At 31.0% G+C, this 27,301-nt stretch overlaps 3 protein-coding genes across 3 annotated transcripts; 2 read left to right on the top strand and 1 right to left on the bottom strand.

Annotated features, from left to right (window-relative positions):
• Positions 1–709: 709 nt before the first annotated feature.
• On the top strand, positions 710–4,977 carry LOC130941236 (3-hydroxy-3-methylglutaryl coenzyme A reductase 1). Its single transcript, XM_057869658.1, has 4 exons — positions 710–1,880; positions 2,747–2,928; positions 3,769–4,115; positions 4,213–4,977. The coding sequence occupies exons 1-4, from the start codon at positions 943–945 to the stop codon at positions 4,453–4,455; spliced, it is 1,710 nt and encodes a 569-aa protein (XP_057725641.1). The 5' UTR covers positions 710–942; the 3' UTR covers positions 4,456–4,977.
• Positions 4,978–6,017: 1,040 nt separating this feature from the next.
• On the top strand, positions 6,018–10,600 carry LOC130942015 (T-complex protein 1 subunit eta). The gene is made up of 14 exons (XM_057870681.1): positions 6,018–6,146; positions 6,241–6,501; positions 6,777–6,902; positions 6,993–7,196; positions 7,291–7,460; positions 7,572–7,707; positions 7,885–8,001; positions 8,090–8,209; positions 8,296–8,394; positions 8,481–8,570; positions 9,270–9,357; positions 9,534–9,622; positions 9,697–9,771; positions 10,210–10,600. The coding sequence occupies exons 1-14, from the start codon at positions 6,132–6,134 to the stop codon at positions 10,309–10,311; spliced, it is 1,692 nt and encodes a 563-aa protein (XP_057726664.1). The 5' UTR covers positions 6,018–6,131; the 3' UTR covers positions 10,312–10,600.
• A 1,196-nt stretch (positions 10,601–11,796) lies between these two features.
• LOC130940268 (very-long-chain enoyl-CoA reductase) lies at positions 11,797–14,580 on the bottom strand. Its single transcript, XM_057868371.1, has 5 exons — positions 14,399–14,580; positions 13,946–14,048; positions 13,704–13,743; positions 12,438–13,189; positions 11,797–12,139 (listed from the first exon to the last, which is right to left on the bottom strand). Exons 2-5 carry the CDS (start codon positions 14,012–14,014, stop codon positions 12,071–12,073), a joined length of 930 nt encoding a protein of 309 aa, XP_057724354.1. The 5' UTR covers positions 14,015–14,048; positions 14,399–14,580; the 3' UTR covers positions 11,797–12,070.
• Positions 14,581–27,301: the final 12,721 nt, after the last annotated feature.

Raw genomic sequence — 27,301 nt, 5'->3', positions numbered from 1 at the left:
CTTTGACCCTTTTCTACATTAAATAATTAGTTTTTAAGAAAAAAAACAAATTTTACTTAAAAAAAATTTTTTTTTCTTGACTTTTAGTGAGACAAATATAGAAATATTAGGTGACTAATCAATTTTTTTTCTCAAATTGCGAAATTGTCCATCATGCATACAAAAATGTTAATAGACAACCATTTTTATCCAAAAAAATACTAACATTATCTCAAAGATAAAGTAAATATAATGAAAAAATAGTTATTTACATTTGTGAATTTTTTTTATAAATAATATTAGAAAGTCAATGATCTAGAAAAAAATAGAAATGAGTTAGTATTGACTATTAACTTAAATACAAAATAATTATAAAAATAATTGATTACTTTATATATTTTTATATCATTTGTTTAGTGAAATATGTAAAAAAAATATTAAAAATGATCAGAATTTATTATTTTTAGTTATTATTTAATTATTAATTTAATTTTTTTAAAAGAATGAATTTTTTAATTTTTTAATTATTTAATAAAGTACAATCTTTTACTTTAAATTATTTAAGTAAAATTATAAAAAAAATATTGAATAATACTTTATCAAATAATTAAAAAAAATTAAGAGGATTTACTTTTATTCTTTTGGTCTATTAATTGATCGACATATTTTATTATATGCTTTTAAATATTGAGGAGATTGTAAATGAATATTTTGATTTGAAAAAGAAGGGTTTGAAAATTGGAGGAGGTATGCATGTAGTGGGGAAGAGAAGAAAGAGCAAATGAAACAGCAAGGCAGCTGAAGGGTCCCCGGTGGCAGCTCAGCATTCCCCATTCACCACCTTCGCTGGCATCCACGCTTCTCTCTCTCTCTCTCTCTCTCTCTCTCTCTCTCTCTCTCTTCGCATTCCCTTTTTTATTCTTCTCATTCCTCATTTCTCATTCCCACCCCCCTCCCTTCACAATGGACCTCCGCCGCCGCCCTCCCCCCAACGCCACCGCAGCGGCCAAGAGACCAACAACCACCACCACCACCACTACACCTCCCAAGGCCTCCGACGCCCTCCCACTCCCTCTCTACCTCACCAACGCCATCTTCTTCACCCTCTTCTTCTCCGTCGCTTACTACCTCCTCCACCGTTGGCGCGACAAGATCCGCACCTCCACCCCTCTCCACCTCCTTACCTTCTCCGAGATCTCCGCCATCGTCTCCCTCATCGCCTCCTTCATCTACCTCCTCGGCTTCTTCGGCATCGATTTCGTCCAATCCTTCATCGCCCGCAACTCCAACGACGCATGGGAAGAAGAAGAAGAAAACGAACAACAAAAACTTGAGCAACACCGCCGCGCCACTCAGATCCTCCCTACTCCTCCGCCGCAGCCGCAGCAGCCTGAAACCCTAATTCCGTCGATTTCCTCCGCCGACGATGAGGAGATTGTCTGCTCGGTCGTCGACGGCAGGACACCGTCGTACTCGCTTGAGTCGCGTATCGGTGACTGTTTTCGCGCTGCAGCGATTCGCCGCGACGCGCTGCAACGCGTTACCGGGAGATCCTTGAAGGGTCTGCCATTGGAAGGGTTCGATTACGATTCGATTTTGGGGCAGTGTTGTGAGATGCCGGTGGGGTACGTTCAGATTCCGGTAGGTGTGGCGGGGCCGTTGCTTCTGGACGGTGTGCAGTATGTTGTGCCGATGGCGACGACGGAGGGGTGCCTCGTTGCGAGCACAAATCGGGGATGCAAGGCAATCAGCGCCTGCGGTGGGGCCAGCAGTGTTGTGTTGAGGGATGGGATGTCGAGGGCTCCGGTGGTGAGGTTCGGCACTGCGAAGAGGGCGGCGGAATTGAAGTTCTTCTTGGAGGACCCACTTAATTTTGATACACTTTCCGTTGTTTTCAACAGGTTGGTGTTCTTGTTTATTTTATTTTATTTTAATTTATCCTTTATATTTTAATTGATTTGCCAGCAAATGTCATCTAATCCTTTGTGGATTCATTTGAATGACTTTGGCAGTATATGATTGAATGAATGTCTGTGCATGCATGCATATAAATTGGTGCTTTTTTAAAAAAAAAAAGTAAAATATTTGTTTGAAGGATTTAAGTTTGGTACACCAGGATTAAACTTTTTTATTTATGCCATAATAATTAAGTTGTTTTATTTTTGTTGGGTTAGAAGTTGTATGAGATGGGCGTTATGTGGCCTCTTTTTGTAATGGTGGTGGTTGATGGTTCTGTACTTCTGTGTGTGGGAAAATCTTGTTGTTTTGATGGTGATGGATTGTTCTTGCATGGACTAGAGTCTCATAAGACAAGTGTGTGTCTTTTCTTTTTGGGGTTGGGTGGTGTTTGTTAGGTGAGAATTATAGCTGTAGTTACATCATTCACTTGAAAGTTGCATGATTTGTTTCCAAAAATGGTAAAAGAGGAAATTTGAGGGTGTTAAGGTGTAGAGCACTTTTAGTTTTAGACCCTAGTCTAATGGTTTCTGTTTCTTCTTAGAGGTTCCTCTCAATTTAATGCCTTGGCCTTTGGCCTTTGATTTTGCGCCCCTCATCTGTGAAAGACTGTTGGTGGAGAGATTATTGTTATAAATATCCCCCTCCTTTTTTCTCTTTTGTTTTTATTTGTATTTTTGGTGTTCTGAGTTTGATGTTGATCCCTTATTTAAAGTGAAGAGACGGAGGGCTAGATTGTGGATTCGTTTCTAGGATATTTCTATTTGTGTTGAAATTTGGATCTGATAATTTTTTTTATGCGTGGTTTCAGGTCCAGTAGATTTGCAAGGCTTCAGGGTGTTCAGTGTGCTATGGCAGGGAAGAACGTTTATTTGAGATTCACTTGCAGCACTGGTGATGCCATGGGGATGAACATGGTTTCCAAAGGAGTGCAGAATGTTCTTGATTTTCTTCAAAACGATTTCCCTGACATGGATGTCATTGGCATCTCTGGTAATTTTACATTCCTTTTCACAACTTAAATTAATTGTGATGTTATTTGGTATGCCTGATGTGATGGATAGCATTCAATTGACATAATTCTTTTTTTTTTTTATATGCGATCACATTGTTTGGTTTTTCGTCCCCATTCAATTATGGAAGTGGTCCAATTTCATTATATCATCTGTGAAATTTTTGCTTTTTAAATATATATTATATTATGTTGTTATCATTTATCTGTTTTGAATTGGAGAATTGTGCCTTGCGATGGTGTGATTGTAGAGGTTATTGTGTGGACATTGTCAAGTTGGTTAGTTATTTGAGTTTGATTTGTTTGTTCCATTTGCTTGTTAAAATCAGACCAATATTCTTAAACCTTTATTATTAATTGGTTTTTGATAAAAAGAAATGTCATGCACATAATTTCTGTCTGTGTGTGTGTGAAAATAGTATGCATTCAATTTAATCTTATTTGTTAGAATGTTCATATTTAATTTGCGTATCCATACATTCTTAAAACTATGAACACTGAATCAAAATTTTAATTTAAAAACTTAAAAATAGAAAAAAGGAATCATGACATCACAATCAGAATTATCATCAACAGTTATGTTTCATTTGCTTGGATTCCTTATGATCTAGTATTTTATCTGATTATTTCTTTTACCGTGTTAATCCACTCATTTTATTAGTTTTCCAGTTTAATTGGTGGTATCTTTTCTGTCAGACTCTATTAATCTCTCTGTCTGGTATTTGATTTTGATGTCTATAATCATGGTATGCTGAAATGATTTTAACGGGAATATTAGATCTACGATGTGATGGTTAAATAACTGCTGACTTGGTCTTCAGGAAATTACTGTTCGGACAAGAAACCCGCTGCTGTAAATTGGATTGAGGGTCGTGGCAAATCAATTGTTTGTGAAGCAATTATCAAAGAAGAAGTGGTGACAAAGGTACTGAAGACCAATGTTGCGGCCTTGGTTGAGCTCAACATGCTGAAAAACCTTGCTGGTTCTGCTGTTGCCGGAGCTCTTGGAGGATATAATGCCCATGCTAGTAACATTGTCTCTGCCATTTTCCTAGCCACTGGTCAAGATCCAGCTCAGAATGTTGAGAGTTCCCATTGCATCACCATGATGGAATCCGTCAACGAAGGGAGGGACCTTCACATCTCAGTGACTATGCCTTCCATTGAGGTGATTTAAAATTTTGCATCTCAATCCAGTAACTTCATTATTGTTATTCCCTTCAATTTTAATAGCTAAATCTTTGTGTGACTACTTGTCTTCTCAGGTGGGAACAGTTGGGGGTGGGACTCAACTTGCATCTCAGTCTGCATGCTTGAACTTGCTCGGTGTAAAGGGCGCGAGCAAGGAATCACCGGGATCTAACTCAAGACTCTTGGCCAAAATTGTCGCTGGCGCTGTTCTAGCAGGAGAGCTGTCTCTGATGTCTGCTATTGCGGCTGGACAACTAGTCAGGAGCCATATGAAATACAACAGATCAAGCAGAGATGTATCTAATTGCACCTCTTGAAGACCAGATGACGTGGTTGAGGTCACTGTTTGTTGTGAAGTTTTGGAATTTAAAAAAAAAAAAAAGAGCACAAAAAAGGGTCTTTTTGAGTTGGGGGGAAATTTTCTGAAATTGCAGAGGAAAATTGAAACATGAGTAAGATTGCTGGCATCAACTTTTGGCTTTACATTGGTTTCTGTCGATCCTTCACCACCTGTTTTGGGGCTGCTTTTGGATCATCCTCTGTTCACAATCCAAGCTTTGACAACCTAACCCTGCAAAATCATTGGATGGGTGTTGATATTTTCTTTAACTGAGACATTTGGTGTGTTGTATTATAATTCTTTTTTATGATATAATATGATTAGTGTATGTACCAACGTCCATTGATACATTAATTTCTATTTAGTTGGGCGACCAGAAAGGATAGGGGTTTGTCTTGTTGCATTGGCTTCTGAAGTATCTTTTATTCATTGAATTGAACAACTCCTTTCCTATGTCTCAGTTTTTAGCCACACTGGATATTACAGAGATATTCTTATTTATTTGTTTTGTTGAAGTTAGTTCATAGGCACATTGCTGCTACTGTTTTCAAGCATAAGAATTATCACTTAATCATACCGAGCACCCCTATCTTTATAATTAGAACTGATTCACAACAGCGGAACACTGAATTGCGGAAAACTTACGCCAATTAGCTTGTCAATAGTGTTGAACTAGTCTGATCCTATATATTGTTTTGCACCATTTGTTATCTTTTTTATTATGAGCATATAGTGGACAGAGGTTGTTGTTGCTATTCCTCTCAAGTATTATAGATTCATATAATTTTCGTGAAATTTATTTAAATAAAATTTGCTTTTCTTTTTATCTTCTAACCAAATATACACCCCAAGAACTTATAGGGTTTAACCTGTAAGAAATTAGTTATTACCTTTGGAAAAGAGTTTGGCTTTTGTTTGGGTTTTTGTCGTGAATGTTAACTTTGCATCTATTGAATTGATCGAAAATTTTTATATAATATAATATGTTACGAGGGAGCATATCTTATTTTTAAAATTTGTTTCGAAACAATACCAATTTGATCTCTGAAGTTACATCCGAGTCTCAATTTAGTCCATAAACTTTTCAAATTTAAATCAATTTAGTCTTTGCAGTCATTTCCATCACAGAGTCAATTGAAAAATTTAGGGATTAAATTGAAACAATTAAAACTTCAAAGACTAAATTGAGACTCGAATATATCTTTAGGAACCAAACTAAATATTTTTTCATTTGTTTCCTTTATATTCTGTATACTATACGTCTATATCTTTCTCCTTTTTGGGACTCTAGTCTATGCTCTATACTGCATGTTTATTTTTATTTTTTTTGGTGACATACTGCATGTTTATTTAGACTGGTGATTAACATAACAAGGTGAATATATAGATATATATATTTTTTTGGTTCTGAAAGCAAGGTGAATACTAAGCCTTGTGGGGCGGAAACAAAAATATAAACGGGCTGTGAGGGTGAAAGGCCCAAAAGGTGACTGTGAATCGGACTCAGCGTCACTAGTGACTTACTCACACTCACTTTCCCTGTCCAACAGAACGAACCAACCAGAAACTTCACCCTCCTACTCTCGTTTAACTTCCAACTTAAACCCTAGCTCTCTCTCTCTCTCTCTCTCTCTCTCTCTCTCTCTCTCAACCATGGCAGCTATGCTGGTATGTTTTCTCTCTCTCTGTTTATGTTTCTCTGTGAAAGTGCAGTTAGATTGAAGAAAATGTGTGGTGTGTTCTCTCTCTCTTTTTTTTGCAGCAACCGCAGATCATACTGCTGAAGGAAGGTACAGACACGTCTCAGGGGAAGGCTCAGCTAGTCAGCAACATCAACGCCTGCACCGCCGTCGCCGACGTCGTCAGGTCCACCCTCGGCCCACGCGGCATGGACAAGCTCATTCACGACGACAAGGGATCCGTCACCATCTCCAACGACGGCGCCACCATCATGAAGCTTCTTGAGATCGTCCACCCTGCCGCCAAGATCCTCGTCGACATCGCCAAGTCACAGGACTCCGAGGTACATCACTCTCAACTCACTCACTCACCTCGGCTCAGATCCATCTTCTGGACCTGCATTTTTTTTAATTGTTTTTGCTTCTGATGTGTGTCATTGTTAATGTAATTGGAGAATGGAGAATGATTGAATGGTTCTTTCCATTTCGGGTTTAGAAATGCTAGAATATTAGTAAACTAACTAATTTAGAAATGATGATGGAAGGAGGAAACCAACTAACTTGCTAGTCAATTAGTAACAGTTATAACTTAATGGCCACCATTGTTGTTAATTTGCAGGTTGGTGATGGAACCACCACTGTGGTTTTGCTTGCTGCTGAGTTTTTGAAGGAGGCCAAGCCCTTCATCGAAGATGGTGTTCACTCTCAGAATTTGATTAGGAGCTATAGGACTGCATGCACATTGGTATTGAAATTTGGTTCTTCTGTAGTTGAGATTGTGTCTTGATTTGTGGCCTTGTGTGAGATTCTCATTTCTGATTGATTGTTGGTGTAGGCGATTGAGAAGATTAAAGAGCTGGCGGTTAGCATAGAGGGTAAAAGTTTGGAAGAGAAGAAAAGCTTGCTTGCAAAGTGTGCTTCTACCACGCTCTCTTCGAAACTTATTGGTGGAGAGAAAGAATTCTTTGCATCGATGGTTGTGGATGCTGTTATTGCAATTGGAAATGATGACAGATTGAACATGATTGGAATCAAGAAGGTATGTGCATTGATTGTTTTGGCACCATTGTGTTGCAGATATGGTGTTGTTCTGGGGTTGTGCTTTGGAAATCAATTTGGTGTTTAATTTACAGGTTCCCGGTGGTAACATGCGGGACTCATTTCTAGTAAATGGTGTTGCCTTCAAAAAGACATTTTCATATGCTGGGTTTGAGCAACAGCCAAAGAAGTTTCTCAATCCAAAGATACTACTGCTAAACGTTGAATTGGAGCTAAAATCGGAGAAAGAAAATGCTGAAATCAGGTGGCCATATTTGAAATTTTATCTGGTCTTTTATTTATTGATACTGCTGAGATTCTATTGAAAGATTAATTGCTTAAATGGATTTCCCTCTATTTCTCGTTTTCTTTACAGATTATCTGATCCATCACAATATCAATCAATTGTTGACGCCGAATGGAATATTATTTATGACAAATTGGATAAATGTGTCAACAGTGGTGCAAAAGTAGTTCTTTCACGATTGGCTATTGGTGATCTTGCTACACAGGTTTTTAATTCTCCAATCTTGGTCAAATCTTATCATACTTTATTCCATATTCTTTGTCCTTTCAGGCACACAGAAATCATTAAACCTTTCCAAATTGCAACTTATGTTGCATGCTTCTTTTTTACTTGCTTTCGTAACAACTTCCAGAGACATTTATTATTTGTCCTATTTTAACAGTATTTTGCAGATCGAGACATTTTCTGTGCTGGTCGTGTAGCAGAAGAAGATTTAAAAAGGGTTGCTGCTGCAACTGGTGGAACTGTACAAACATCTGTCAATAACATCATTGATGAGGTTGTGAATTATTTTTTGGGATTGATCATGGTTTGTGTGTTTTGTATTATATTATTTGCTGAAATTCTTGTGATTTGTTTGCATGAAGGTACTTGGAACTTGTGAGGTTTTTGAGGAGAAGCAGGTTGGAAATGAAAGGTTCAACATATTCAATGGATGTCCATCTGGACAAACAGCCACCATAGTTCTTCGTGGAGGAGCTGATCAGGTGGGTTAGTGGTTGTGCAGTGCCTGTCTATATGTCCTTCTATATAGATCTATCATTTCTTGGATTTATAATTGATTCTCTTACAGTTCATAGAGGAAGCAGAGCGAAGTTTGCATGATGCAATCATGATTGTTCGTAGGGCTTTGAAAAACTCAACTGTAGTTGCTGGTGGAGGTGCTATAGATGTACGTGTCCAAAATTTATAAGTTTGATATCTTGATGAATTATGAATTGATTGATGTGGATGTAAATATGTGGTTCATGTTGACAGATGGAGATAAGTCGATACCTGAGGCAACATGCACGGACAATAGCAGGAAAGTCTCAGCTTTTCATTAACTCATATGCAAAAGCTCTAGAGGTAAGTGTCTCTGGAATTTGAGTATGATGGCTATGGTTGTGGTGTATTATGTGTTATGTTATTATTCTATTATGTCATTCAATGCTGAGTAATGGGTGCTTTGATAACTTTCCAACAAAAGCTTCTTTGTTTAATGTCTTAAGTTGTAAAACGATGCAAATCAATGAGTACTACTTTTCTTTATTATGTATATTTTTTTTCAGTCAAACTTCAGTGGTACGAAAAGTTGTCTGTAATAATTTTTAAGTTCCAGCATTGTCATGTTCAAAATGAATTAGTATTTTCGCTGAAGATTATGCCTTGCTATTATATTTGGGGTGTGAACAAAAGGATCCTCTTTTGCATTTTTTTAAATGTTGTGACTATCCTAACTTTTTCTATGTTAGTATTATTCTTTATTCCAAGTCTTTTAGAAGTACTCATTGCATCTGAGACTTTAATTTCTGTACTAAATATTGGAAGCTGGGAAGAAAGCATTATCAATTCAAGTAGTCTGGCAGTTGAATTCACGTTAGAATGACCTTATCTTGAAGTTGCGTCAATAAATACATATTGTAATAGGCATGCTAGATTATGTAGTGTAAGAAGTGAGCCATGAAGGTTTTCGTTTTTCCCCTCCCCCCGCCCCTGGTTTTCCCTTCTTATTTTATATTATATTTTTTTTAATTTTGATGCTTAGAGTTATGGTGTAATTTTCAGGTTATACCCAGACAATTATGTGACAATGCTGGGTTTGATGCGACTGATGTGCTGAACAAACTAAGACAGAAACATGCACTTCCATCTGGTTGGTTGCCATTCCTCCAATATGCATGCTTTTCTGCAATGTCTTAAAACACAATTTCTTTTATGCATGATGCTTGTGTTGTGCTAAAATTTTGCTTGTTTGATACTCATGGATAATTAAGATCATTTGCATAATAAACAATCTTGGCTAATGTTATCGTTTCCTGATTGTTACAGGTGAGGGAGCACCATATGGAGTGGATATAAGCACTGGTGGAATTGCTAACTCATTTACTAACTTTGTCTGGGAGCCTGCAATTGTCAAGGTATCTGCCTGACTTTGTACTCTTATTTTAATGTTTGATGTCAGTGTTGTGTAATCTAATCAACAATTTTGCAGATTAATGCTATAAATGCTGCTACAGAAGCCGCATGCTTAATACTAAGTGTGGATGAAACAGTTAAAAACCCCAAGGTGAATTTCTGACTAGTTCTACAATTATATTTCTCCATCTTTTTAATTATTATTTCATGTACTATATTTCGATAGAACCATTGATGACACTATTCTCCTATCGACTTATTTCCTCTCCACCATTAGTTTCAAAAAGCTCGAAACACATGCTCTTTAAGCAGCTAGTAATTTGCATACTGCCTTGGACTTGGATTTTTGATATACCTAACTTCCCATTATAATAATTAGTGTCACTGCCAGTCAATTCCTTTGATAGCTATTATCAATTCATCACTAGTTCTGTTGATTGCAATTAAAATCACTTCATAGTCCATTTCATGTTCATGATTCGAGCCATGTAAAAAATAGTAAAGTGAATATATTTATAATTTCACGGTATATCAGTAGGAGAAATTTATGTGTTTGGTTTTGAATGTCTCGTCTGCTCAACATGTGTAGTCTGAGAGTGCACAAGGAGATGCTGCCGCAAGTGCTATGGGCGGTAGAGGTCGTGGAGGTGCCTTCCGCGGCCGTGGCCGTGGACGAGGAATGCGAAGATGATGAGAAATGTGGTATAATGGGTTGGCTTTTATCTTAGTTCATTTGTATGTTTGTCTAATACATGGAAGGCCAGTGCATATTTATATCTGCTAGTTGATACTGCTAGAAGCATGCCTTATTTTTTGGATCTACAAATGATATGAAATTGTAATGCGGTATATGGGATCATCATCAGAGTGGGATTTGATGGTAACAATTTTCAAGAATTTTGTCGTTACGACATTTACTCATTTTATACGCTGGAGGATTGGGATGGTAGTTAATTTTGCATCTTATTGTTCTTCCTTCCCTTGTGAACTAGTGCGTTTTTTTTTTTACAGTTTTTTGTTTATTTTATTTTATAATTTTTTTATGATGTTTAAAAGTGGGTTGTAGGCTTGTGGCAGCCACAAATTAGTAATAGGTATTGGAAGTTTATTGTTCCTTATCAAATTAAGTTAGAAGAAAAGTTGAAGACGTGATAAATATATTCGAGAACATAAATAAGAACGAATTTCATGTGTATTGGATCATTTCCATATATATATGAGAATCAAAATGTTTTAAATCCTCGATAATGACTGGAAAACAAGCTATTAGTCGCATAAAATCCATGGCTAAAGGTTACTAACATGATAAAATGTCTGCCATATCCCATAAGATTAAGGCATTATACTTGGACTTTTGGATTCTGTTAAATATGATTTTGAGAAACCCTTACAACATAACTAATGTAGATACAACAATCCAAGTAGCACTGTGTATCCGTATCTGCACTTTCAAAAGGTTAATGGAATTTATGTAAAGGTTAGTGGCTTTATATTATCCTAGTTAACCAGCAATATGTTTAAAACTCTAATTGCACATAAACCTGGTCAAAGGTTCGGAGAAGAGCAATAACAAGTAAAAACTCAATATTTTGATGAATTATAGTATAAAATAAAGAGAATTGGAACAAATGTTAATGCACTTCAGAAAATAAAAAAAATGTAACGCATCTTAGAAAATGATCTGTGATTAGAAGTAACAAATAAATGAATAAATTTTAAACGTATATGTTTTATATAATTTTACTAAAAAAATTAACTTAATTAGCAAATTACCTTTTTAAATCTGAATCTTTAATATAATACATAATAAATGAAGAGTAAAAATTCATTTAAATAATAAAAAGTATGACACTCCTTAATAAAATGCCTTTAATGAATAGCTGGTAAGCTGGAGAACTTTTTCAAGCAACAAATAACAAGCACAAAAATAAGTAACAACACTACATGGTGTGGTAGATTTTAAGTCTCCGTGGGGTGTAAGACGTGGAATATTAGCCCATCATTTTCCAAACTGATGAATAATAACAGGTGAAAATTCACATATAGTTATTTTCACATGAAGTTGCTAATTGAAAATTGTTAGATAACAATTTAGCCTATCAAATCATCTAACAGTTCTCAATTTAACAACTTTGCATATGAGTCTCCAACATAATAACATTGGACCAAGTAAAGATTAAAAGTAACAAACCAACCCCAAAACAAAACACAAACATCAAATTGTTCAACACAAGATGCATATTCTAAAGGAACGGTTATTCCCAATAGTATAATCTTAAAATGATATTGCAGATTTTTCTGCAACGTACTAACATCAATGTTTTTTTGGGAATAAAATTTATAGTCTAAAACATTCTAAGAATTGAAAGACAATTTCTCAAGGATTCACTAAAAACTTCATCATACTACAATTCTAAGTCTCTGAATCCTACCAGCAAGTGGTAACTTGTCTACAGGAATGGCGGCAATATTATCCATCGACGAGGATACTTGGGTCGGCCTTCCTTTCCATCGAATAACTGCAAACACCAACAATGAAACATTCATCAATTAAAATTTTCTAAAAGGGTACCATAAGCTAATCGTTTATATCACATTTGATCCACCACAAACAATAGCAATAAAAGAACTAAATTCAGATAGCCAAGAACAGATAAGACTCTTATAAGTCGCAGATTTCAATCAACATGTTTAACATCATATTGCAATCAAATCTTTCAAAACTCTAAAATCTGACAGTTAGCAAACTTATAATTGTTTTTTATTTACTTAAATATAGTTAAATAACTGCAAACTAGAGAGGGAAACGAAACATACCTTCCTCAAACGCCTGTGCTTTGCAAAAGCCCAGTTGGACATGATCAAAGTAGCAACAAGAAGAAAAATATAACCTGCAACAGTTTGTGTTGCAATGTTGAAACCCAACCACTGATAGATTTCTGTGGTATAATTTGCACAGGTAACAATATTGAAGAGAAATCCGCGAGGGATTTGGTATCCACCGTCCCCCTCAGGTTTGCGAAGACTCCTAAGTATAATGTGGCAATAGAAATTCGAAATTTGCATCACTATGCCAAACCCAAACCCAATCTTCATTTGGAGGTCGCTTACTGGGGTATAATTTGGATGGTTCACATAGTAAGCAATGTAAGACCCAAAGGTCCAGTAATATGCGCAGTTGCGGAACACATTGGAAAGAGGAGAAGTAGCATGGCTGAAGCGATGGATGAAAAATGTCTCGAAAATACGTTTGGCATAGTGGAAACACCAATAGTACAAGGCATATGTCTGCACAGGGTGGATGACACGTTCACCTTTGTACCCGAAAAATTGGTAGACAGGGAAATAATAGAAGACTGGATAGAGAAGCAAAGGTCCCAGGTACTCAAAGAAAAAGAGTGTGCGGTAAGAAACTTGAGGGCCTAAGTCCTTGAATACTACAGTTAAGGCTCCTGAATTTCCATCTGTATATTCTTTTAGACTCTTCTTGGAATTAAGGACAACGGGCCTTTCCCTTGATCCTGCTGGGACCGGAAGTGTCAAGCGCTGCCTTTCAGGATACTTCTTAGCTGTTAAAGTGAAATTTACAATCATGTTAATGATCTATAAAACTCAATGCTGCCTATATAAGCATTTTATCATTTCAAGTGTAGTGAATTAATATTATGAAAAACAATTCTTCTAGTTCACCTACTCAACAAGATTTAGGTTGAATTTCATTAGCCGAAAGTTTCCAAAAGTTTCAAGTTCAACAATATAGCAAAAGACTAGATTCATGTAAGAAACTACTGAAGAAAGACTTGTGAATCTAATAAGTGGTACTAAAATTTCAAGTTCATTTTACAGTGTGAAAAAAGATCAAAGGAATTTCAACAAATGAATACCTTATTAAACACTAAATAGTAAGCACAGAAATTTTTGCATAAACCAATAAGGTCATAATGGAGAAGCTTACAGTATATCTAGTAATACCTATCAGACATTTTCAAGAATCTAGCCCAGATAAATAACTGTGATATTATATTATCTCTAAAATAAAAATTATACACAAAAAATAGTGAAGAAAAGCACAAACTCACTCACTTCGTTTGTGAATTTCACGTTGAAGATCTGCTACAGTAGCCTGTGTCAAAGAAACAATGGAATAAACCATAAATTATAACTCTCGAAGACAAAGCTCTCAATTAACAAAGATGCACAAAATTGGGAAGTTTGGTTTATGAAAAATTAGGGATATCAAAATCATAAATCAAAACTACCAGTGAACTAAAAATAATAATTAAAAAGAAAAAAACAATAGGAAGAAGAAGAGAATAGAGACATACAGAATCATTGAGCTCAATGCCACCTTTCACAATCTCTCTTCCGCTCCGAGAAACCAAAGCGACCTTCATCCTTGAAACCGAGACAAACCGACTTCAATAAACACTGTCAGCAACAAAATCGAAGGATTATATTTAAGATCCAAAAAATCGAGATCACACGAAAGTTCCGAATTTCAAAATCATACAATTTTGAAGCAGGAAATGGAAAAAATTCGTAGCTTTTCTTGAGAAAAAGTAAAATGGGGTTGCAGGAACTAGCAAAAAGATTCGAACTTCAACGAAGAAAGAATTCGATGATTCCAAAGAACGCAACTAACTAACAGAATTTAGCAGTGTTATGTGCCCAAAAAATAAAAAAAGGAAATAAATTTAAGACACTTAAGAAGAGTTTCCTCAGTGAAAATTCACGAAGAAGAGAGGCATGCAAAATCAATGGCGAGAAGAGAGTGTCACCTGGATTTGGGAAGAGAGAGAGTGTGTGTGTTTTGTGTGTTAGCTAGTTACACACACACACAAAAAAAGAGTGAGGAAAATGGGGTTTGAAAAATTGGAATTTTTATAATGATAATAATAATAAGTAATTTTAAGGTGAAAGGAAGAAGAATAAATGAAAGTTGTTAATTGGTGTGGTGATGGAGTGGAGATGTTAGAAATTGCGGTTGAATGCATGTTATATATTAATTGAATACAGTTGGGGTAGGAGAACTACCTCTTTGAGCTGATCAACTACATTATACCATACCATACCTTACCCTACCCTTACCAATTTCAATCTTTTTTATTGATTTATGGTTTTTTTTTGTAAATGTTACCAATTTATAAGAAATAATGAAATATAATATCTGAACATTTAAAAATAGAATAATTAACAGATTAATTTTAATTAGTTAATATTAATTATTTTTTATTATAAAATAAATCACCTTTTTAATATTATTTAAAAAAATTAGAATTTTGATTTTAAAATTTAACAATAAGATATATTTAACAAATATTTTGATATTGTGGTTAGTGATTATTTTTTTAATACAAAAATAGAATACATAAACGACTTGTGTCATGTTTATATTACATTGTTATCATTTTTTGAGTGAACAAAATATTAAACAAAATTTACTACAAATTTTATGTATTTGGTCTTAAAATAAAGTCCTCAATTCTTTCTTCTTCTTCTTCTTTTTTTTTTTTTTTTTTTTTTTTTTTTTTGGGTACAATCCTCAAATCTGCATTACTAATCTAAAGTGTGATGGATAAAGGATTATCTTGAGGGGTAATTCAAATTAGGGGCCATGCATATGTAATGGACCTAGGCCCATGTGTAGTGTTGTTAGGCTGAAATTTTTGGTTGACGATGCAAAGTACCTTGACCAAGAAAAATTAAAAATGGAGTGCAAATTATTTAATATTTATGGAGTGATATTTTATAGTATCTATGATTCCTTTAGAATTCTTGGCTTGGGTGTATGTGAATTACAATGTAACATAATGGAACTTTAAAAATTTTATAAGGATAAAACTGTAATAAATATTTGTATTTAAATGCATGTATTTATATGTATATTTGAGTGTTTTAAAAATCTATCTTAGCAAATAAATGATAAACATATGCTATTATGTTTATTGTCTTTTGGATGGGCATTTGTTTTGTTAGCAACTTAGCACAAGACAATAAGAAAATCCACACGAAAATACAAAATTATGTCTGGAATAAGTGTCTTTAACAATTAACATGCTCTCTAAATTGAGAGACGGACACACAAAGAAAAAGATATAAATTATTTTTTTTTTTTTGAAATTATCCTTATGAATATTTTATATTAACAATTTCAATCCTCCAATATTTAACACAAGAATTTCCAAAATTCTGACTAACTTCTCCTTTATGCTCTTCATCTTCTTTGTAGAACCAACTGCCATGGCTTCATAGTCCTTCCTGCTCTGTCTGATCTGTTTGAGCTCGTATTAACAGACATGGTGCCAATATTTTTTTAATTGTTTTTTTTATATTGATATTGTTATTGTAGTTTTTCGTTTTGGTTGAAACTTTTGAAGAAATGGTGGTAGAAAAAAATAATTGTGGTAGATCGTGAAGGTGGAAATAGTGTGAGAAAGAAAATAAAGATAAAAATATTTTTTTATAATTTGTTTGTATTTAATTTATTGTTAGACAGAATATAAAGATATTAATTTTTGTGTCAATATATATATATATATATATATATATATATATCACTTACTATTAAAATCAAATGTAGTCTCATAGACATAAAATAAAGAGAAAATTTCATTCTCCTCTCTTATGGGATGCTAAAATGACACTCTCTTCTCTTCTATTTTATAAATGTACATTTTCTTCTTTTTTAACTTTTAAAAAAAAAATTTCTTTAATCCATTTTAATTTTTTTGTATTAATTAAAGTTAACTTTATCTATTTTCTAAAAAAAATAAATTATTTTTTATCATTAAATTTTGCTTATCAAAATACCTTTTAATAAATTATTCTTTTATTGATTAAATTATATTTTTATCACAATATTTTCAAAAAGTTAATAATTAAATTATTTTTTTTAAGATACTTATCCTTCAATAATATTTTAATTATTAAATTGTGATTTTACTAAAATTTTTGTTAATATTTATTTTTACATTTATTATTAATTTTTTTATACCAATATATATTATTTTAACATTAAATAAAAAAATTTTATCACTGGTAATATGTATAACAATTAATATATATTGATATTGAAAAATAATCTTACTAAAATTTTTTATTTAATATTAAAATAATATATATAGATATAAAAAAATTAATAATAAAATATAAAAAAATTGTTAACGAAAATTTTGGTAAAATTATTGAATGTTATTTTAAAAAAAATAATATAATTATTAATTTTTTTTAAATATAATTTAATCAATAAAAGAATAATTTATTAAAGGATATTTTGATAAGCAAAATTAAATTATAAAAAAATTTGTTAATGGTTTTTTTTTAAAATAATTTTTTTCTTAAAAAATAGATAAAGTTAATATTAGTTAACACAAAAATTTTAAAATTGATTAAAAAAGAGATTTTTTAAAAATTAAAAAATATATATATATATTTATAAAATAGATAAGAGGAGAGTGTCATTTTAACATATTAAAAAAGTAAAATTTTAAATGAAATCTTATTACATGACAATTTGACTTGCGTTTAGTGAAGACTACTATTACAAAAAATTAAAATAAATCTATTCTATTATATAAAAATCGGATGTCTGCATTTAATGATGAAGCTGACGTGGCATGCTTCGGAGAGTGTTTCTCGATTTAATTGTTTTAACTCATTCAATACAATTTATTACACTGACTTAATTATATCAACTAATTGATTTGATTAGATATTTAAATATTTCTTTTCTTAATATAATTTATTATAATTTATATTACTTAATTAATTATACTACATTAATTATAATTCGTTATATTAGTGAATTAATCTTTTCATTTATAAAGTCTAAAATAAAATAAATAAATTGTTATTTATTCTAATTAAATTTGTTTATATACTATATATGAATTAACGTCTATTCTATTATATAAAAATCGAATTTCTACACTTAATGGTGGAGTTGACGTAACATGCTTCGGAGAGTGTTTTTCGATTTATTTCTTTTAACTCATTAATATAATCTATTATGAGATTAATTATATCAACTAATTGATTTGATTAGATATTTAAATATTACATAATTATTATAATTTATATCAATTTATTTTAATAGTATTTCCTAATTTTTTTTATATTCTGGTAGTATTTTTTAATTTATTAAATCAAATTAGGTATAAATTATGTATATTAATTAATTGATTTGATTAAATTATTAATAATTAAAATAATAAATCTATAAATAAAATAAGCAAATGAGATATTTTTAACTAATAATTAAATCAAATTAAATTATATGTATTGAGTCAAATTCAAATCATGTGAATTAAATACTAAACTAAAATATGATTATTTCTTGCTTATTCAAATTAAATGCAATAAATACAAATTAATTTTATTAGATAATTATAATTTTCTGGTCTTCTATATAGACAACCAAACAAAATGATAAGAATCATCATTTTTATCGCTCTTGCTATTTCAACTCTTCTTTTCTTCTTTTTTTTTATGTAAAATTTCTTTTACGGATAAATGAAAAAGTATAGATGAATAATATTTCGTTGATTGTTTGTTTATAACTCAAAAATATCTCAATTTAAGCCTTATCGTTGCTGATGGAATTGGATGACAATGTGCTCGGCATACTTGCGGCTTAAGAAATCAAGTCATGTGCTCGAGGTGCACCGATGCAAACTTTTGGAGCACTGCCGTTGAATTCATTGTATAGTTACAGCAAATTATGATATAGTTAAAAAACGTTTATGCATGCATGCTATTCTTCTTTATATATGTATCCCTCTATTTTTACAATTCACATCTTTATATTAGATTCTTTTTGACATCTTTATAATAAATAATTATTTATTTTTATAATTACTATTTATAAAATTTATTACATAATTTTCTCCTCTTAATATCAATATTTAATGAATATAAGATACAAAATATTATTTATATTATTTAACATACAAAACAAATATCTTAAGTCATTATGTAGAACAAGAAGTATAATAGTGCAAATACTTACTTACTTATTTATTTTATTTATCTATTCTATTATATAAAAATTAAGTTTCTACACTTAACGATGGAGTTGACATAGCATGCTCCACAGAGTGTTTTCCGATTTAGTTATTTTAACTCATTCAATACAATTTATTACAATTACTTAATTATATCAACTAATTGATTTAATTGGATATTTAAATATTAATATAATTTATTATAATTTATATTACTTAATTAATTAGACTACGTTAATTGTAATTCATTGTATCAGTGAATTGATTTTTTCATTTATGAAGTCTAAAATAAAATAAATAATTTATTGTTTATTCTAATTAAATTCATTAAATTGGATGACGCATAGCAACGCATACGGTGGCGGAATAGACACAACAATGGTAGTGACTGGGCAGGTAGAATAACGGCGACGAGATGGAAGTTGCATGTTCTTCTCTACTGCATTTGAAAGCAAGTCAAGCAATATTTTATTCTTCTGGGTTTTTGGGAGTAAGGTCACAGAATTGAGGGCAAGAAAAGTTAGGTGGCTATTTAGTTTTTCAAGGCTTTTTTTTTGTTCTAGATTTCTAAATACCTAAAAGAGTACCGTGTTAAAGATTGTATATCATTTATTTCTTTCCTTTTTTTTTAATGTAAATGAATATAAAATAGATTAAAAATTGTGTACGAAAAAGTTAAATTAAGTTAGACAAATATATTATTATTATTATTATTATTATTATTATTATTATTATTGTAATTGAATAAATTAAAAAAATTAATTAAAAAACATCGTTATCCTTGAATTTAACTCTATCTATTATGCAAAATCTCTATTTATATGATTTATTTCTCATTATATCTAGATTACATCTCATTAATAATTATAGATAAAAAAATTTTATTAATTGCATTTTAAGTTTTCAATTATATGTCAGAATTAATTTTTTTAATCTAAAGTTAATGTAAAAAATAAAAAGAAATTCACATCAAATTATTTAGACTCTAGAGTCATTAATAAGTTTTTTGACCAATAAGATGTCATTCATAATTTTCTCTAAAAGTTTAAGTTGTATAAATATAATTAGATAATTTTAATAAGAATAATATTATACATTTAAATTTATCTATTCTATTATATAAAAATTGGATTTTTGTACTTAATGATAAAGCTGACATAGCATGTTTCTAAGAATGTTTTTTTATTTATTTCTTTTAACCCATTAACTATAAGTTATTACGATAAATTAACTATATCAACTAATTAATTTGATTAAATATTTAAATATTATATAATTTATTATAATTTATATCAATTTGATTTGGTAGTATTTTTTAATTTATTTATTTTAATATTTTGTTAGTATTTTTAATTTATTTCTTTTAATTTATTAATCCAAATTTATTGTGTGTACTAATTAATTAATTTGATTAATTTATTAGTCATTAAAATAATAAATCTATGAATAAAATAGGCAACTGAGATATTTTCAACTAATTATTAAATCAAATCAAATCAAATTATATATTGAACTAAATTCGAATCATGTGAATTATGGACCAAATTAAAATAAAATAATTTCTTACTTATTCAATACACTTTTTGTATTTATAAATAAATTGTTGTCTACTTCAATATATGAAATTTTTATGAATTTTTTATTACGCAATTCACTTTAACACAAATAAATTAATTTATAAAAATTTAAACTTGAACGCTTGCTATGATTAAACTCAAATTTTAATTTATTTTGTCATATTATTATATAAATATTAAATTCTTTGATTAAACACTTATTTGATTACGAAATGATATTATATATTACTTTATATTGACAATTAAATTTCAGTTACTACATAAATATTATATTTTAGGTAATTGTATATTTTTTTGTTATATTAAAAATTATTATAATTTTAAAATCATTTAGTTATGTTTATTTTTTTAAAAGTATTGTCATTATTGGAGAGTAACTAATGTTTGTGATAGTATAAAATTAAAAAATAAAAATACAAATATTAATAAGTGTGTTTTGAAGTATAAATCTTGAAGTAAATATATGTAATTATAATTAATGATCATAATTAAAAGTCTTTATTTTATTTCAATTTGTTCAGGACATGTTTATCTTAAATTTTATTTTTTTATTAATTAGTATTTTTTTGTACATTTAATTATCATTAATTTATATAAATCAAAATGTATAACTTAAAAAGATAGATACGTATATAAAAAATAAAAAATATATTTTTGTTCGTTAGTAAAAAATGTATGTCATTTTATTTTATTTTTTTTTGCATCAAATTTTACATTTTTACCATAAGTTAGAGTAAATTATTAAATATAAATTAGATTTACTACTTATTATCCTAATTCGAATTCATTATATTCGATTTATATGGAAATGTAAATGGAGACAATTAGATAACGTTATTGGGTTTAGGGGATTCAGGTAATTTTAGGGTGACTTTGGTTTATCAACATAAATTAGCCTAATATGTGATATTAGTTATTGTTATATATAATAGAATAGATGACATATTTATGCATTGTTTAGATTAGAAGAATTTGTAGAGGAATAACATGCTGGAGAAGAAAATAGATGGAAAAATTAATTTTTCATTATTTGGTTCAACAAAGAAATTGAATGAAAAACATAAAAGTGTATATGGAGCTCACGTAAATTTTTTTTCTTCAAAGTTGCGAAAAAAACTGATTCAAAAGTGCAAACATGGATAAAAATACAGAGTTACCATTTGAATTATAATTTATATATAATATAAAAAACATTAATATAATTTTTCTCTATTATGATTTTTTCTCTTCTTACTTTTCCTTCCATTCAAGCAAAAGAAATTTTTTCCTCTATTTTCTTTTCATTCATTTTTTTCATCTAAACAACACACACAAAAAATATACTTTTCTTTTCATTTTCTTTCCTCTTATTTTTTTATCTTATATCCAAACAATAGTTTAGTGTTTATCCATTTATCTTTTATTAATATTATTAATAAGGATACATGTAATTTTATAAAATGATATAACCTAGACTTTGATTATCTGAGAATTTATTGAGTGGCTAGAATAGCTCCACGTCATGAACCAATGAATGCTAGCAATAAGGATGATCACAAAAACAGCCGAAACGGGTATTTGCAGGAATTACTCGCGTTTTGGAGCTAGATGGGGACTCCCGAAATCCTCACGACCTGCCATGCGAAAATGGATGGGGAGTAGGAGTGGCAAACGGGTCGAAACCTGTCGAGCTGGTTGCATAACCCGCCAAAAAATGCGAGTTTGGCTGAAAATTTATGACCACCAAACTTAAAAATCCCGCCTACCCTGCACCGCCTAATCCACGGGATTTGGCGGACTTCGACGGGACGGGGCAGGCTTTCCCGCTGGGCCAAGTTTTTATTTTGGTAGAGACATTTTTTTACAAATTTTTATAATGTTATTGATCTACAAGAGGATGAAGATGATAATTGAAGGAGTTTTAAGTTATATTTTGGATTATGTTTATGTTTGATTGATTATAAACTTGAAGATGTTTAATTATATATTTTGGATAATATTTTTTTGCTTTGGACAATGCTGGTTTTATTATTTTGTTTCAAAAAAATTGATTTATAAGTATATTTATTACATATTTATAATTATAAAGACGTTAATGTGCGTGAATTTAAAAATTATAATTTTTTTATATTTTTAGAAATTATAAATTTATTGAAATTGTTGTGAAATTATATATATTGTTTAATATTTAATGGTTTATAAAAAAAAGGAGATCCCGCTAGCCTACCATTAGGTAGGCAGGGGAAAAATTCAGAACCGTTTTACTAGGCGGGGCGAGCTTTTGGCAAGACAGGGCGGACTTTCCCATTTGCCACTCCTAATAGGGGCACGGACATAAGTACCCGCCTCATGAAACTTATTAAATATACGCGAATATAAAATTATTAATTTATCCTATTTATTATATATATGTAAATCTATTTCTTGAATTTAGTAACCATAATTTCTGCCTCCAATTTGAATTTTTCCTTTTTCTTCCAGACTCATTCTCAGCCTTGATCCTCTCTCTCTCTAACTCACTTTCTCTACCTCTCATCAAGTCCGTCACTATGTCGCTCAGTATCGTCCTAAAAAATTATGTTATGTTATTATGTTGGATTTTTTTATGTTTTCTCCTTTTTAAATGTTATTTTTCATAACGAATATGTTATAAATTGTGTTGAATTATATTGAATTGATTATTTTATGATTTATTATATTATGTCTTTTTGTGTTAATTTTTTAAAAAATTTTCAAAGAATATTAATAGATACCCGAAGAGATCTACGTTCTCTTAGGAGTAATTAAATAGGAACTTACAATGACGGAGAAAGAACAGAGACATTTTTTTTTAAATAGGAATGAAGGATGAAAAGTGGGTTTCTCACGCTCCCCTGAGTTCTCATTACCATATCTAACTAGCAACGGAGATCCAATTTGAGCCGATTTAAGAGGAAACGCATGGACTTCATCTGCATTGGGTCTTTAAGGTAACGAACTCAAGTCAAATTTGGGACCCTAACAATATATTTTAGTTGATCTTGCTTGCATTGAGGTCTTACCAGGTTCAAATATATCTTAAATTAATATTTTGAGTCATTGTTATAGCAAATACCATACTATTTAATATTATAACACTTAGTATATATAAAAGTTAGATATATTTACAAGACATTTTTTAATTCAAATTAAAAAAATTAATTATCTCTTTTTTAGTTTTAAATATTATTTTCTAATGTAACAAAAAAGTGAAAATAACAATAATCACTCACATAATTAAAATAGAGAATTTTAATATATACATGACACTATATATATCAAGAATTATTATATATGATATATAATTTTTTTTCTTTTCTGTAATGACTATTTATATAATTTATTGAACAATTTTAATTTTTCATCTTAATATTTAATAAATTTAATATACAAAATAAATAACTTAAGTTATCATCTAGCACAATAAGTATAATAGTGCAAATATTTATTTATTTATTAGTAGTAAAAAATATATAAATAGTATAAATTGATATTTTTTTAGTATAAAAGCAATAATAAAGATTATTAATTAAGTTAATTACATAATTAAAAAATTAAGAAGAATTTATTAAATAATAATAAAAAATAAGATTACTATTTTCACATATTACAAAATTTATAAAAAAAATTGGATAATAAATCAATCCTCAATAAATTATATATTAATTCTGTCAAAAAAATAAATAATCAATACATTGGATATTATTATTTACGTACTAATATATATATATATATATATATATATATATATATATATATATATATATATAATCGATTATTAAGTTTATAATTAATTTTTAATCTAATTTTTGGTAATTAAAATTTAAATGATTGAAATTATTAAATGATGAATATTTTGCATCTAACCAATTTATTTTTATTGAAATTAAAAAAATGATGAGTGTTAATCAATTCTAAATTTAAATTTAAATTTGAGTAAGAAAATAAAAAAATATTTTACATTTTATCTCACTAACCAAAATTAATTTTAAGATAAGAAATTACTTTGTACATCATATATATTGTAAGATAGTATGGTCATTTGTTATTTTTTAATAGTAAATATTGGCAAATAAAATGGTGTAAGAAATTAGAAGAAAATGTATTTACAAGTTTAGAAAATATTAATTTATTTTTCAATAGAATAAATTATATTGAATAACAAAAGTTGTTATCGGTTTCTTTTCACACTAACTAATACTCAACGATGGTGTTTCGATACACCATATTTCCAAAAAATATTAATCGATCTAATAACTTTTGTAATGACATAAGTTTATGAATTTGAAAATTTAAAAATTATTTCATAAAATGTGAAGTTTTAACAAGTAACAATGTTGATCATATTGTTTTGATTTCAAGAATGAATACGATAGTAATAAATAAAATTGTCCCAAGAAAATTTCAACAAAGACAAAAATTCATAAGTATTTCTATTAATGAAAAATTAATCTATTTTAAAGACAAATACAATTTTTTCTACAGATTTTTTAACTTGGCAAGTCGAGAATTAATCCACCACATATTGATGTTCTATTTATTAAGGGTCTGTCGCTAACTAATGGATTGTGATACACAAGGCGAGATTCGAACTCCAAATACTTGCTTAAGCGGGCAAATGAAATGACCATTCAATAAATTTAAATTGATTAAAATAAATATTAATTATTTTTAATAATTTTAAGTTGTAAAATATTTATAATAATAATTACTATGTATATTTTTTATTTAAATTTTAATAAAAATTTTATATAATTTTATGTATTATCCCGTGTAGGACACGGGAACATACACTAGGGATAAAAATCGGATGTCTGCACAAAATTTAGATCTTGAATTACTGAATAGCATAAATTGCTCTGGTTTGCCTCCATATAAATTAATACTCAAGGTTGGTGATCCGGTGATGTTACTGAGGAATATTGACTAATCCAGTGGTATTTGTAATGGTACATGGCTACAAGTTAGGAAGCTTGGAAATCATGTCATAGAATGTGAAGTCTTAACGGATAACAATGTTGGTCATATTGCTTTGACTCCAAAAATGAATATGGTACCAACAAATGAAACCGTCCCAGTTAGATTCCAACGAAGACAGTTTTTCATAATAGTATCGTTTGCCATGATAATTAATAAGTCTCAGGGACAAACTTTATCTCATGTTAGATTGTACTTGCCCAAACCAGTTTTTACACATGGCCAACTATATGTGGCACTTTCAAGAGTTAAGAGTAAGAGATATTTAAAAGTTTTACTTATGAATCACGTAGGAATGTCTATAAATTTAACTATCAATGTTGTTTATGGAGAAGTCTTTGAAAAAAATAAGATTTTAATATAAATATTTTAATTTTATTTTAAATTCTGTACCAATGTATAATTATTTTACTTAAAAAAAGTGTAAAATAATTATTACTCACTATTTTTGAATTAAACTTTAATTTTGAGAATAATTTTATAAATTTCTTAACATAATAATTATTTGGGCAATTTACATAAATAAATAAAGTGGGAGAATTATTTACGTAAATGTGCAAATCTGTTTGTTGTTACAATTTTGTGCAAAAATGAATATTATGTAAACCGTGGCAACCCACCACGGTTTCACAACAAACATAAACCGTGGGAGGTCACCACGGATAAGGAAGAAATTATTTTGCATGTAAACCGTGGGAGGTCACCACGGTTTACGTTGGAAGAAGGGTGTTCATAAACCGTGGGGAGTCACCACGGTTTATGTGGACTTAAATAAGGTGGTGAAGATCTATATATATGTGGGTGATTGAAGCATCAGAAGAGATCATTCTCACAATGTGCATTATAATATAAACCATACATGAATACATGAAACACTCTGAATCAGGCACTCTCTACATAGCAAGGTTGCGAGAACCGGACCGGTCAATGAACCGGTGAGGTTACTGGTTCAATGGTTTAATGGTTCCACCGGGGTTCAACCGATTTAATTAAATATTAAATAAAATTATTAAAAAACCTAAAAATAATTTTAAATATATTAATTTAATAAAAAACCGTTAAAAAACCGTTAAAAAACCGGCCGGTTTGACCGGTTTAGCGGTTAACCGACCGGTTCGACCGGTTTTTTACCGGTTTTTTGTTGGCCGGTTTTTGAGCTTACCCGGACCGGTTAACTGACCGGTTCCCGGTTTTTCTGGTTGAACCGGCCGGTCCGGTCCGGTTCTCAGAACCATGCTACATAGTCAAAAGATAAATATTATTTAACAGTAAGTCTGAAATACATAAACACTAACAATAATGCACATTACATAAAGTAATTAGGATGCTGAATACATAACGTAGCTACCAAGATCAATACATAACGTAACTAACATGATCAACACATAACGTAACTACCATGATGAATACATAAACAAAGAAACAAAGTACTGGACAGGAAGATATAGCATAACTAATCAGAATCCTCAATGGTGTCACTGTCATCGTCATCGAACTGGCCAAGCAAGTGCCCTCCGGTGCCACACAAAGTAGGACGTCTAACCCGCCTAGGTCGCTGATCTGGCGCTGGTGCTGTGGGGTGTGCGGGAGCCGCGCTGAAAGCGGAGGCAGGTGTACCTCCTAAAGCAAACCATGGGTCGGACGGCGAAACTGCTGGCTCGTTCAGGTCAACTGCCAACTGAGCCTGAACATCGTCACTGCCTGGCTGCTGCCCACGAAACTGGGCATCCTCCTCAGGCATCTGTGGCCTATAATGGGTCTGATCATCATCCCTAAGCATGTCAGCTATGTCTCGGTAAAACTCGGACTCAGTAACGGGATCAGCAATGTCCACCCCAACAGTTGCGGTCGTAAACTCGGCATAACCAAATGGGCTCACGTTCGCAAACATCTGTGAGCTAGAACCCACGTCGAACGTCGGCTGATCCATGGCTGATGCTGATCCAACTACATCCTCAGCGGCGACGTGACCAGTGCCGCCCCCCTGCTCGGATGGTCCTCCATCAGGCCCACCTCGACGGTCAGGCCGCGCAGGTGGCCGTCTGCCTCTACGTCGAGGAACACGGTAGTCCACTGGATCCCCAGCCTCAGCTCCAGGAACGTCCTGCTCCAATCGGTCGGCAAACTC

This window comes from Arachis stenosperma, chromosome 7 (genome assembly GCF_014773155.1).
Source record: "Arachis stenosperma cultivar V10309 chromosome 7, arast.V10309.gnm1.PFL2, whole genome shotgun sequence".
Classification (NCBI taxonomy): domain Eukaryota; kingdom Viridiplantae; phylum Streptophyta; class Magnoliopsida; order Fabales; family Fabaceae; genus Arachis; species Arachis stenosperma.
Note: the sequence above shows the minus strand (reverse complement) of the source record. Positions and strands in the feature narration are given on the sequence as shown.